Raw genomic sequence first — 13,860 nt, 5'->3', positions numbered from 1 at the left:
AGAGACAGGGTTTCACCATGTTGACCAGGATGGTCTCGATCTCTTGACCTCGTGATCCACCCGCCTTGGCCTCCCAAAGTGCTGGGATTACAGGCTTGAGCCACCGTGCCCGGCCTTATATTGGTGATTTCTAAACAGTATCTTGGCCCCCTTTTTTCAGTGTCCTCTGAAATTTAGACATTTGTCCAAGTTCAGGGCTCATCACTGTTCCGTTATCACATTACATTCTTTCCTTTATGAACTTAGAGATTCCCACAGATTTTGCTTTCATTTCTGAAGTATAATTCTGAAATTTTTCCTGACATTTCTTAAGGTCTGCACCTGTGTTCTAGCAGACTACTGGGAATCTCCACTTGAATATCCAACAAGTACCTCAAACTCTACATGTTCAAAACACAACTTTCATCCTCCCACTCTTAGTTCATGGTATCACTATTCTAATCTAATTAGTAGCTAAATCTTTTTTTTGAGACAAAGTTTCGCTCTTGTTGCCCAGGCTGAAGTGCAGTGGCACGATCTTGGCTCACTACAACCTCCACCCCCCAGGTTCAAGCAATTCTCCTGCCTCAGCCTCCCGAATGGCTGGGATTACAGGCATGCACCACCGCGCCTGGCTAATTTTTTTGAATTTTTAGTAGAGACAGGGTTTCTCCATGTTGGTCAGGCTGATCTCAAACTCCTGATCTTGGGTGATCCACCCACCTCTGCTTCCCAAAGTGCTGGGATGACAGGTGTGAGCCACTGCACCCGGCCTCTAAATCTTCTTTTTAACTCTGCAGCGTCTCTTTCTACTTCTCTTGCTATTTCCCTAAATGAAGGCCTTCATCACCTCACACTTGAATTTTTAAAGTAGCTTCCTACCTAATCTCCCTTTTTCTACTCTTTCCCCACTTCAATCCATCATATATAGACACCAATTACATTTCCAAAATACAGCTGAGAATATTTCACTCCTAGACTGTAAGCCCTTTGGCAAGGAAACATGTTTATTCATTTCTTTTTTTATTCCTGGAACCTAGCACAATGCCAGATACATAGTAGTCTCTTGATAAAAATTTGCTGTTGATTTGAATTTCTTGCTCAAAGACTTTCCATAGCCTCCTCCACAATGTGGCCTTTAGTGATTCCTTCTTTAACATCATTTTACTCACCATTTACTGAATATGCCTCATTACTGTCACCTCTCAGCCTTTGCACAAACATGCCATTCTGGTCTGCCTTCCCCCAGGAATACTATTCCCCATTCCCTTACCACTAGCTCTCAAAGTTCTACCTGCCTTTCACTGCCCAGTTCAAACACCACTTCCTTTAAGAAATTTGCCCCAATCGTACTCTCTCAGGATACATCATCTCTCCTCCCATTCTCCCACTAATACTTCATATCTTTGTTATAGCATAGGGATATTTATTCATATATCCTCCACCCTGAAGGGTAAGAATAAGGTTTTTGTTATTTGTAAAACCTAGCAGCTAGCATAGTGCTTTGCACAAAGCAAAAACATTGAGGGGAATTCAATCAAATACCACTTGCTAAGAAAATCAACAAATAATCTGTTTGAACTGGAATTCCAGATAATTTTATTTCTGTGCTGCATACTAAACAGAAATAAAATTCTTAGGAAAGTTACCTAAATAAGTGAATGACAAATGTAAATTTGTCTCATCTATTCTGGTGAAGTCTTACCACTTATTTAGCCTTACCTTATTTAGTTCTGGTGAAGCCTTACCACTTATTTAGTTCTCTTCCCAGCTCAGGGTAAACCACTACAGGCAAATATGTTTTAGAAGGTTTTTTTCCTCTATACGTGGGGCATATGATACCAGTGAGTGATACTATATTCAAGTACAGCAACTTGGCGCAGGGAGGGCATGATCCAAGGAAGGCATTTGGGGATGAAATAGGCATATTTCCTAGGAGCAGTCCGTTCCAAACAAGTCTATTTCCACCTGGATCAAACTATTCTAAAAGCTTTTCAGGTTTTACATAACAATCTAGAAAGCAGGTCATTTTCTCAATGGACATTGAGAGGCAACTATGGCCAGTTTGCTCTGACTCTATTATCAGTATGTCCTCAGTACTCATAAGCTTCCTGTTTTCCTAACTTGATGACATTGTTGCATTAAAGGAGGTCCTCTGGGCTCATATTATTTTAGAACGTATTGTTGCTTTACCTTACTCTAGTAAAATGGCTTTTGGTCTCTTAGAGCATCAGGACCATTAGCATCTATTTATTTTCAGGCATCTGAAGAACCTAAAAATCAAGGAAGTATTAGGAAGTTTAAGAAAAAAAAAATACTGCTAGTAATGTTATGCTAAGTGTTATTCTAATTTTTTAAAAGTTCTGTAATTTTCTATGAACCCTCTTTGCAGGAAAATGCATAAATACACACATGCAAAATTGGCAAACAAATTAAGGAGTTTCCTAAATTCCCAAAATCTAGCCATGAACCACAGAATTCCTGTCCTAATAAATTAGTCATCATTACCACCATCATAAAATTATGTCTTTTAACCCTTTTCCCATTTGCCTTGAGAATCCTCACCAGCCAGGCTTGTTGCTATAGTGTTTACCCAGAGATAACTTTGCCATGAAATATCTCATTTTTATTATTATTTTTGCATTGCTCTAGTATATCGACTTTGGAAACAAAAGACATCTTTGTATTTATAGCATTCTATTTTTAGTAGTGGCACTTCCATTACAAAATATAGTAATTCTCAATCCCTGAAAATGTCACATCTTAGAAAACAAAGCATTGCTACTCATAATGTTAACATCATTCTCAAACAGTTGTTGGCTGAAGATACAACTGATGAATCTGATTTTTCTGAAATAGAAAATTCTGATGATTCAGACAATTCTGATATTAGTTCTATTCAGAAATAACTCCAAGCACAGTTTTTATATTTTATTTTCACATCGAAAATCAGTCAGATTTGCTTCAGCCTCAAAGAGTGTGTTTATGTAAAATTAAATGAATGCTGCACTTTTTTCTAAAGGAGGAAAGGGTTCAAATAAAGTTTATATTTAAATGAAAGTGTCATATCTTCTCAAAACATCCAAAACTAGCAATAAAGTACATTTGGAATTGAACAATGTATTTTGTGTACTCTCCCTATATAAAGTAATTTAAAGAAAATCCTTTAAAATGCATAGATTCCCCAGGTGTGTACTAACAGTTTTGTATTTGTTATTCTTATAAATGAAAAAATGCCGTAATTATCTTATGAGATTTCTAGTTTACTAGATTTCCACTATAGTATAGGGTATTTGTATTTCTAAGATATGATTATTTGGGGCAGTATTTCTTTGTTCACATTAAACTGCTAACTCATGAACTATCTTTTCTTCAACCAAATCTAAAAGATGAAGAAGAAAAGAAAGAAATGAAAGCAGATGAAGAAGGCTGACATTTCAGAAGAGAGAAGGGCATGAAGGAAAACAGTATCAGACAGGAAACAGAGGATATTAAAAAATTATTTTTTCTTTACTTTTTTTTCTTACCACAGTACTAATGGGAAAAAACTTTTTTAGAATTAAGTTTAATATATACAAACACCACATTTTTGGCAGGGGTACCTTAGAATCAGTAAGCCAATATTAGATGAGCAATTACCAAATGCTGGGAATGACTACTCTAAATCAAAACCTTATTTTTTCTGTTTTGAATACGACATCAAATTCATTTATAAATATCCTTATTTTTTTAACTTTGTCTCTGAAAAATTTTGCACTATATTTTTTTAAATTCTTATTTTTAATTGACAACTATTAGGTTCAGCCTTTGGAAACAGCAAAATAGTAATATTACCTAGTGATATTCAACTTGCTGATTTTTCTAATATAGTTGAAATATAACGCTATATTTTAATGACTCTACTGACAAATGCCAAATGAAAATGAAAATGATTTAGTTCCAAAAATTAAAAACACAAGGATGTCATATTTAAAGAAGGAAAGAAAATTGGTTATCCTCATAAATAAAATGTCCTGGGCATAAATAAACCAATAGTTTCTAATATAGTGTTAGAGATCAGAATCTGCTGCTATTTAATTTTATCTTCTAATTACAAAGTATTATTTTTTAAATCTTACATTTTGCTTCCTAATATTTCCTATAAACTAACATAAAAAAATATTTTTTAGCTTATAATTGCCCCAGGAGTAGAAGCAACTGCCTTGATAATTCGACAGATTGCTGACCACAATTTAATGACCTCAAAGAGAGATCCTCATGAATGGTTGGATAAATCCTGGCTTGAAGTTTCACCGTCTGAGGTATATTTTCTAAATGTATAAATTAGATATTAGCAAAGCAAGTATAAAACCCTGTATTTGAATTTACTTTCTGGTAACATTTTTTCCCCCAAATGTCTCAAATTGAGTGGTAGGTGCAATGACAACATTTTTAATCTGCTGCAATGAGTAGAATAAAATGGATCACTTTCAAAAGACTACTGACTGATTACTTCTTAAATTCTTTACTAGGAAGAAATGCACTTACTTGATTTTCCATGTATTAACCCATTGGTGGCTCAGCTCATGCTAAATAAAGGACCTTCACTGCATTGGATATTATTAGCAACTCTGTGTCAACTTCAGGAACTCCTACCTGAAGTTCCAGAAAAAGTGTTAAAGGTTAGTTATTTGAGATCTGTATTCTGATATGAATACATATTATTATTTCCTTTTAATTTGAGTTTCTATTTTTACAATAGGATTTTAAAAATGAAGCTATCCAAGTTTAATTGTTTTGGACTCCAAATAGCAAAGAAATAATTTACTTGAACGAAATTTCATATAGATTTTTCATTAGCTATCAATTATATTATACATTTTATTTTATTTTATTTATTTTTATTATGATGATTTGTTTTTTGAGACAGAGTTTCACTCTTGTTGCTCAGGCTATGGTGCAATGGTACAATCCCAGCCAACTGCAACCTCCACCTCCCAGGTTCAAGCAATTTTCCTGCCTCAGCCTTCCAAGTAGCTGGGATTACAAGCATGCACCACCACACCTGGCTAATTTTGTATTTTTTTTTTTTAAGTAGAGACAAGGTTTTACCATGTTGGTTAGTTTGGTCTCAAACTCCTGATCTCAGGTGATTCACCCACCTTGGCCTTCCAAAGTGCTGGGCTTACAATATTTTTTTCTTTTCTTGAGATGGAGTCTCTCTCTGCCACCCAGGCTTGAGTGTAGTGGTGTGATCTCAGCCCACTGCAATCTCTACCTCCTGGGTTCAAGATATTCTCATGCCTCAGCCTTGTGAGCAGCTGGGACTACAGGTGTGCACTACCATACCCGGCTAAATTGTGTATTTTTAGTAGAGCTGGTCTCAAACTCCTGACCTCAAGTGATCTAACCGCCTCAGCTTCCCAAAGTGCTGGAATTACAGGCATGAGCCATAAACCCCCACCTATGTTATACATTCTAAAGCTATTTTATACAGATAAATTCAATATAGTCAGCTTTATCACACTTCAAATCATTTTGGAATATTATTATGCTCACAGAAAATTCAATTATGCACCCTGTTCACATGTATTTACATTACCTCTTCCAAACAGTCCTAACACACCCTTCGTTTTAGCTGTAAAGAGAACTTTAACCTTATTGGCAATATTTTAAAATTCTTATCGAGGAAATAGTATTCATGTATGAATTGTATAACTAAAAATTCTATTATATTTGCTGTGAGCCTAAAATTGTTCTGAAAAAATAGACTATTAAAAATTCCAGGCCGGGCGCGGTGGCTCAAGCCTGTAATCCCAGCACTTTGGGAGGCCGAGGCGGGTGGATCACGAGGTCAAGAGATCGAGACCATCCTGGTCAACACGGTGAAACCCCGTCTCTACTAAAACTACAAAAAATTAGCTGGGCATGGTGGCGTGTGCCTGTAATCCCAGCTACTCAGGAGGCTGAGGCAGAAGAATTGCCTGAACCCAGGAGGCAGAGGTTGCGGTGAGCCGAGATCGTGCCATTGCACTCCAGCCTGGGTAACAAGAGCGAAACTCCGTCTCAAAACAAAAAAAAACAAAAAACAAAACAAAACAAAAACCAAAAATTCCACTACAAGTGATTTAAAAATATGTGTGACTTACAATGACTTTTTCTTTTAATAGAGCCTAATGATTTCATGTTCTTAATACCTGGCTCAATGTATATCTATGAATAGACTACTTATTTATATTTTGCATTCTTTCTGTATAGATAAGCATCATTATTTCTATTTACTAAACTGTTTGTATTATATTAATTTTTTAGCATTTTTGTAGTATCACTTCCCTATTCAAGATTAGTTCTTCTTCCATAACAAAATCACCGCAAATTTCATCACCTCAGGAAAATAGGAATCAGATTAGTGACTTGTCTTCTCAGAGTTCAACTTCTGATTTAGACTCCGTCATTCAAGAACATAATGAATGTTATCAGTATTTAGGATTAGGAGAGACATTGCAGGAAGACACAACCACCACTTCGAATTACAACTCTTCCATTATGGAACTAAAAGAAACGGCAGGTTTTTTACCACCCATGACTTCATACAATCAGACCAGCTACTGGAAAGACTCCAGTTGTAACCCTGATAATGTGCAGAATACTCCTTTTCTAATTAATATAGAATCAAGGAGACCGACTTATAACTCCTTTCTAAACCACAGTGAGTCAGAGTCAGATGTCTTTTCTTTGGGTCTAACACAAATGAACTGTGAAACTATAAAATCACCAATTGACACTCAGAAGAGAGTGTCAGTTGTTCCCAGTTTTATAAACTCTCAGAAAAGAAGAACACATGAAGCAAATGATTTTGTAAATAAAGAAGTAGCTGACCCTATCTTTTTACTAGAGGGCTCTCAATCTCCTCTTCATTGGAACTTTAAGAAAAATATATGGGAACAAGAGAATCACGCGTTCAACTTACAATATGGTACAGAGCAGACTACATGTAATAAATTGTACTCTCAGAAAGGTAATTTATTCACTGATGAGCAAAAATGTCAATCAAATGAGTTTGAAGCCCTCACATGTGAAAGTTCAAATGCTGAGACTTTCTGGAGAGAATTACCATCTGTCCCCAGTTTGGATTTATTTTGTGCTTCTGATTCTAATGCAAATCAAAAAGAATTCGACAGCCTTTATTTCTACCAAAGATCTGGAAAAAGTTTGGGAGAGAAAAGGCACCCTGAATCTTCATTTAACTCAGGAGACAAGGAATCGTTAACAGGTAATACTATCCAATAGATGACAAAACTATTCTCAAATTTAATTTAAAAAGATAAAACCATCTCCAAATTTAAATTTTTTTGTTTTAATGACTACACTTAAAAACCTTCTCTAATAACTGTTAGGTAAAAGAGAAAATCTAAACTCTAAAATAAATGCAAAGAAAATATATTATGTTAAATTCTTATAGCCTTAAGTGAACTAAGCAGTCAACTTAAGAAGTTAAAAATAAAAGCAGTACAACTCTAAGTAAAGCAGAAAACTAAAATCAACAAAGATTAAACAGAGGAATCAGTGAATTAGAAAATTCACTGATATAGGTATATTTAATTGACTAACATTTATTAAAAGAGCCTAATTAGGTGCTAGTCTCTATTCTAAGTTCTTTTTTGGATTATTTAATTCTAACAATTCCATTAAATAGGTACTATCATTAGCTCCATTCTGGTGGATGCTTTTGAGTTGTCTGAACATTTAAACATATCAAATTTTTAAAAGAACAATTTAATTTTCTTATTTCTAGTGATTATAGCTTTCACTGTCATTTCTTATTGCATTGGCCCAAGCATCTAAAACAAAATATTAAATCTAACGGCCATGAAAAGGTGGCCTTCCCCAGGATAGGAGAAAAAGGGAGGGGCAGGGGGAAGCTTAAGTTTCAAACTTCTGTTTTTCATAGGTCCTTTTTGTTAGTCCTGAGAGGGACCAAGAAAATCTTGTATTCTTGTTTTGTTTTTAAAAGGCCTCCCAAATTGTACAAGCTCTGGGACTTATAATACTTGAATTTGCTCGCATTTAATAGTCACAACTTGTTTTGTTCCTCACTTTATTGGGAAGTATTCTGTGTCTAGTTTTGTGTGAACTTCTGTGAAAAATAGATGCTGAATTCTATCCGAACTCTTTTTAGTACTTATTGGGAAAAATCAAATGTGTCTTCTCTATTGACCTCTTCATGTCAAAGATTATACTTACAGGTTTACTAATATTAAATTATCTTTACCATTTCTGTGATTAACATAACTGATTTTTGAGGGATGATTTTTTTCATTTTTATATTTTTATTTTATTTAATATTTCATGCTACCTTGTCTAAGAGATTTTTTTTTTCTTTTTTAAAGTCAGTATCTCCCTCTGTGGCTCAGGCTGGAGTACAGTGGTATGATTGGCTCACTGCCACTTCCACCTTTCCAGCTCAAGCAATCCTCCCATCTTAGGCTCCCAAATAGCTAAGATTACAGGCTCATACCACCACACCTGGCTAATTTGTTTCTATTTTTAGTAGATACAGGATTTTCTTATGTTGTCCAGGCTGATCTTGAACTCTTGGGCTCTATCGATCCACCTGCCTTGGCCTCCCAAAGTGCTGGGATTACAGGCATGAACCACTGGGCCCAACCTAAGAGATTCTTTTACTATGCTGTTAAATATGGTAGCTAATATTTATTTATGATTTTCATGTCTACATTCATGAAATTAGATTGCGTTCTTTATTTGTGCCTCATCACATTTTGACATAAAGGTTATGCTAACCTCATAAATTAGATGAAAATTTCATCTTTTTCTACTCTGTAACAAAATACACATGTGAATTACTATATGTTCTTGAGCACAGGGAACTCCAACATATAACCTCCCATTTTTTAATGAGAAGATCTAGAAGTCGTTTTTAAATAAATTCTAACATTTAAGCTTTAGGTATATGAGTAGAATAGTCAAACATCTACCTACATTTTAATTCACTAATTTAGATATATATTTTTAAATCACATACTCTATAAAATAATGTCAGTTTAGAAATATTAATTTCTTCCACTTTTCCAGTTATTTCCATGAAATAATTTTATTCAAACAGTTCACATGAATCTTTGATACTAGTATCTTCATTCACTATGGCAAATTTTATTTAACTGATTTTTCATAGTACATCATTACCTCCAAATACATTGTTTAAGGTACAACACTTTTTGAATTAATACTGGCACAGCCTTGGAAATTTTATCCAACACCATTAGTGTAACCCATAACCTCAAGATAATTTTCCATTTGTCCCGAAGTGTACATATGTGCTCTCTATGATATAATTACTTACTACATTGCTTTATTTTTATTTGTTGGCATGTCTGTTTAACAAAATATATTGCTTTTTAAACTTATTGTTATTACTGACAGACTCTTTCTCTGTCACCCAGGCTGAATCATCCCTCTTCAACCTCTTGAGTGTCTGGAACGTAAGGCATGCACCACCACACCCAGCTAATTTTTATATTTTTTGTAGAGAAAGGTCTTGCCATGTTGCCCAGTCTGGTCTCAAACTCTTGGGCTCAAGCAGTCTGCTTGGCTTAGCCTTCCAAAGTGGTGGGATTACAGGTGGAAACTACTGCATCTGGCCCTGCCTTTTAAACTTTTAAATAATAGTATCACAACTCTTACAATTATGAGATTATATCCCCAGGGATAATTACCACAACTGATTTAAATTTTTTAGTTTTCCATTTTACTGATTTAATAATTGGCCTCTATAAGTATCAAAATATAGGATATTTCATGTTAATGTATCATATATTAAAAAGCCATATAAGGTGAGTTCTTACATGATCACCACCTATCATTCATCAGGGCTTAGGATAAATTTCACATTATAGCTATGGGTCAAGGAGCAAGCTAATGAGGGAAAACTTAAAAGCAAGAGTATTAAAAATGGCATATTAAAGACAGGAATGGAAGCTGAATATGAGCTACTAATACCATTTTTAAATATGGTATTCTAATTTGTATTTTTTTCTTATTGATCTATTATGATTTTGAGCCAAGTGGGGTTTTTTTCATGTTGGTTTTTTTTTTTTTTTTTACTTTTTTTTTTTTTTTTTATTTTTTTTTTTTTTTTTTTTTTTTATTTCTGATAATTGTATTGCTGTCATTTTATTATTTACTCCTTCCATTTATTAATGATAATTCTTTATCCAACTTGGTAAGGATGTAGTAAATTTTGCTCATAATATCCAAAATGCTGGTAATCTCTTCAAAACTGTTTTCATCTGTGAATTTACTTGGGACACTTTGTATTGGTTAGCTGGAAATTTGTGTGTGCCTTATAATTGAACATGTGGATACTAATATAGGGATAACTATATGTAGATATCCATATATAAATAATATGTGGATATCCATACATAAATAATATACAGAAAATAAATTGGAGTTATTAAATAGGTGCAAAATATACATTCATTTCATAGGAAAGCTTCCTGGAAGCTCCAGAAAAAGAAATTTTAGTATTTTTAGAAATTTTAGAATTGGCTGTGAGAGATTGATATGCAGGAAAAAAACATTGTTTCTATCACATTGGCAGCTTAAAATCAGCCATGGTGGTGGGCATCTTCATACCACAAAAATTGGCAAATGCTGTAAATCAGGCCTTTCCCTGTTTTCCCCACACCACCCCAAGAGCTGGTTGATAAACATTTACCAGCCTGCTACTGGTAGTCCAGGCTCTCCCACAGCTTTACAGTGAAGGACCAAGGTCCTGTCATCATTAATATTCCCTGTGTTTCATCTAATTGTGCATTTAAGGATTCTTTAACTTCTTAATTGGAGTTAAAGATTTGTTTTCCAGATATGCCTTTAAAGACATGAATTTTCAGATAGATTTCCTAAATACATAACATATCCCTGAAAAGAAATTGTCCTTAGTGAAAATGATGCCTCATAGAGGGTGTATGTTCCTGAGAAGAAAATTAGCCCAAGTGAAAAAAAGCTGCAGTCAGGAATAGGAAGGGCAAACCAAAAAAAAAAGAAGAAGGAAAAAAAACCCTGAAAAAATTGTATACACTCTCACCACAAAGATGGATACCAGGTACACAGAGACCAGGCATATGTCTTTGTTTTAGGTTCAAAGTCTGTCACAATGAGCCTCTAACTTACATCCTAATTAATGAGGACTTATTAGAAACTTTCAGGAATTAGGAAGCCCTGGCTGAGTTGCTTCCCAAACCATTTGGATTGTTTTTACTTAAAAATGTTAGAACTAGGACAGACCTTAGAGATTATGTATTATAACTTTTCATTTCACAGAAGAGAAAACTGAAATCCAGGGTGATTTAACTACTTCTACAAGGCATAAGCATAAAAATATATGCATTTATTACTAATTTTTAATACTAGGCCATGAGGTACAGAGGCATTTATGTTTAAAACATACTTTTTAATAATTATTATTTTATCCTCGTTTAGAAATTTTGGCACTTCGTAGATAGATGATGAAGACACAGAATCCATTTGAATAGTAAGGAAAAAATATCTATACTTACTTAACTATTGTAAGCAATAAAATGGTTATCCTTTTTCTTTTTTAAACAGGTTTTATGTACTCACAACGACCACAATTCAAAAAACGACGTCTAGCATATGAAAAAGTCCCTGGTAGAGTTGATGGGCAGACTCGGCTGAGGTTTTTTTGAAGGAGAAGAGCAGTGCTACATGCTATATCCCACTGCTTTGGATGATAATTCACTAGCAAAATTATTTAGATTTGCTCATACATTAAAGAAAATGCAATTCTTCATACATGTCTCAGTGTTTCTGTATTAAATATTCATAATATGTATTCTGCCCTATGGTTTGCATATTTGTAAGTTAAATATTCTAATATATCAATTAACAATTATCATAAGACCCAAATTGTCTTCCAGATACCCCTACACACAAACGATTTAAATGAGTCTCCATTACAGTCTGACCCTTTGAGTCAGGAAGTGAAGATCAGCAGTTAACCCTCCCACATCCAAGAAAGTTAAAACCTAGGACAAAATTGAAGTTAGAAAACTTCCATTTTAAAGTATTGTTTTCTGTAAACACAATTTAAGAACAAATGACTAAGAGGAAATATTTGCAATCCAGATCACAGGAAAAAAGGTTTACATTCCTCATACACAAAAAATTCCTACAAATTGATAGGAAGAAGACAACCTGATAGAAGAATGGGCAAAATATATGAATAGATATTTCCTCAGGAAAAAAACAAAAATAGTCAATAAACATTTGATACAATATGAAGCTTCATCACTTATTAAGCAAATGCAAATGAAAACAATTGTTACCATTTTTTCATCTATCAGCCGCCAAAATTTTTGAAAATTAATGCTATCCAATGTCTACATATTGAAGAAAAGACCACTTTCCTATATTGTCTGTACAGCTTCATTAGAGCACAGTTTGTGTAAACCTACTAAGATGAAAAGTGATCCTTTCTTTTGACTCAACAATCACATTTTCAGGAATCTGTCTTAAATAAATATTCAATTACACAATGAAATATATAATTTATAATAGGCAAAAGTTGTAGGCAATAAAAATGCTATCAATAGGGGAATAGGTAAACAACTTAGACTATAAAATATCATGAAACTATTAGAAGAAAGTAAGTCTGGGTGCTCTGACAAGGCAGGATGTCCATAATATAAAGAGTAAAAAAAAAAAAAAGGTGGGGGGTGGGAAATAATACATAAAATACTTTGTGTTGTACAACTCCATTTTTGTTTTTGAAAAATAGACCTTTGAAAATTCTAAATTTTTCCAAAATGATCACTATATCAGGGAATAATGTGGGCATAAGATGAATTTTACATTCTGATATGCAATTTTGTTTACCAGAAACTCTAGGTGAACTAAAAAATGACACCCAACTGAAATAAACTGGATAGGAATACACATAACACACACACACATTTCACAAGGTCATTGATCCATACAATGTCGCCAGTGCCACATCTGGTGTCTCAACTTTCTGGCTAGATAACCCACCTGTTACTACCTCACAGTAACTTGCCAGTTGCAGCTTGGCTAAGCAGCTTCCTACCTTCCCTTTTCTTTAATTGTTCCCCACTTTCCTCTCAGGTCTCTGCCATATTTCTCTGTTTATTCTCTCACTCTTCTTTAATCTCGCTTTTGTTCTTTTCCTTGAGCAGAAAGGGTACCGGCCATGGTCATTAGGCAGGGCTGGCCAGTGGGACAGTGGAGCCTACAGGTTCACGAGCAAACTGGGTATTTTTCAAGGTAAGGAGCCATATATATTATAATATTTGTGTATCCCTTAACCATTTAGCATGTTTAAAACTGTGCTATCATTTTCATTAGATTTCTGTCTTTTTTATTGTCACTGGCAAAATTTTTTAGTATTAAGCCCCAGCTCCATTTTCCCATAAGCCCTGTGGTGGTTATTGTGTGATTTTACATAGCTTGGTGCTTTTTAGGAATGCCTGTGTCATGTTATAGCAGCACTGCCTGGATATATATTCTTCTTAGCAGCTGCTTAATATAATCTGCCATGATATATTTAATTATTCTCTCACTAATGAACATTTAGGTTGACTTCAGCTTTGGCATGAAAAATATATAGACAGGTCGGGCGCGGTGGCTCAAGCCTGTAATCCCAGCACTTTGGGAGGCCGAGGCGGGTGGATCACGAGGTCAAGAGATCGAGACCATCCTGGTCAATATGGTGAAACCCCGTCTCTACTAAAAATACAAAAAATTAGCTGGGCATGGTGGCGCGTGTCTGTAGTCCCAGCTACTCAGGAGGCTGAGGCAGGAGAATTGCCTGAACCCAGGAGGCGGAGGTTGCGGTGAGCGAGA

At 34.7% G+C, this 13,860-nt stretch overlaps 1 protein-coding gene across 2 annotated transcripts in view; it reads left to right on the top strand.

Moving 5' to 3' along the window:
* The window catches only part of SHOC1 (shortage in chiasmata 1), a 91,436-nt gene extending 78,707 nt beyond the window's left edge, over positions 1–12,729 (top strand). For both annotated transcript variants that reach the window (XM_017503393.2, XM_017503394.2), the window contains 4 exons: positions 4,149–4,280; positions 4,491–4,640; positions 6,271–7,231; positions 11,587–12,729. In XM_017503393.2, coding sequence (XP_017358882.1) covers positions 4,149–4,280; positions 4,491–4,640; positions 6,271–7,231; positions 11,587–11,687 — 1,344 coding nt within the window. In that variant the 3' untranslated portion in view covers positions 11,688–12,729. The remainder of the gene's footprint in view (positions 1–4,148; positions 4,281–4,490; positions 4,641–6,270; positions 7,232–11,586) is intronic.
* Positions 12,730–13,860: the final 1,131 nt, after the last annotated feature.

The sequence above is a fragment of the Cebus imitator genome, unplaced genomic scaffold (assembly GCF_001604975.1).
Source record: "Cebus imitator isolate Cc_AM_T3 unplaced genomic scaffold, Cebus_imitator-1.0 Scaffold310, whole genome shotgun sequence".
Classification (NCBI taxonomy): Eukaryota; Metazoa; Chordata; class Mammalia; order Primates; family Cebidae; genus Cebus; species Cebus imitator.
The sequence above is the reverse complement of the archived record's forward strand: the minus strand, read 5'-3'. Positions and strand labels throughout refer to the sequence as shown.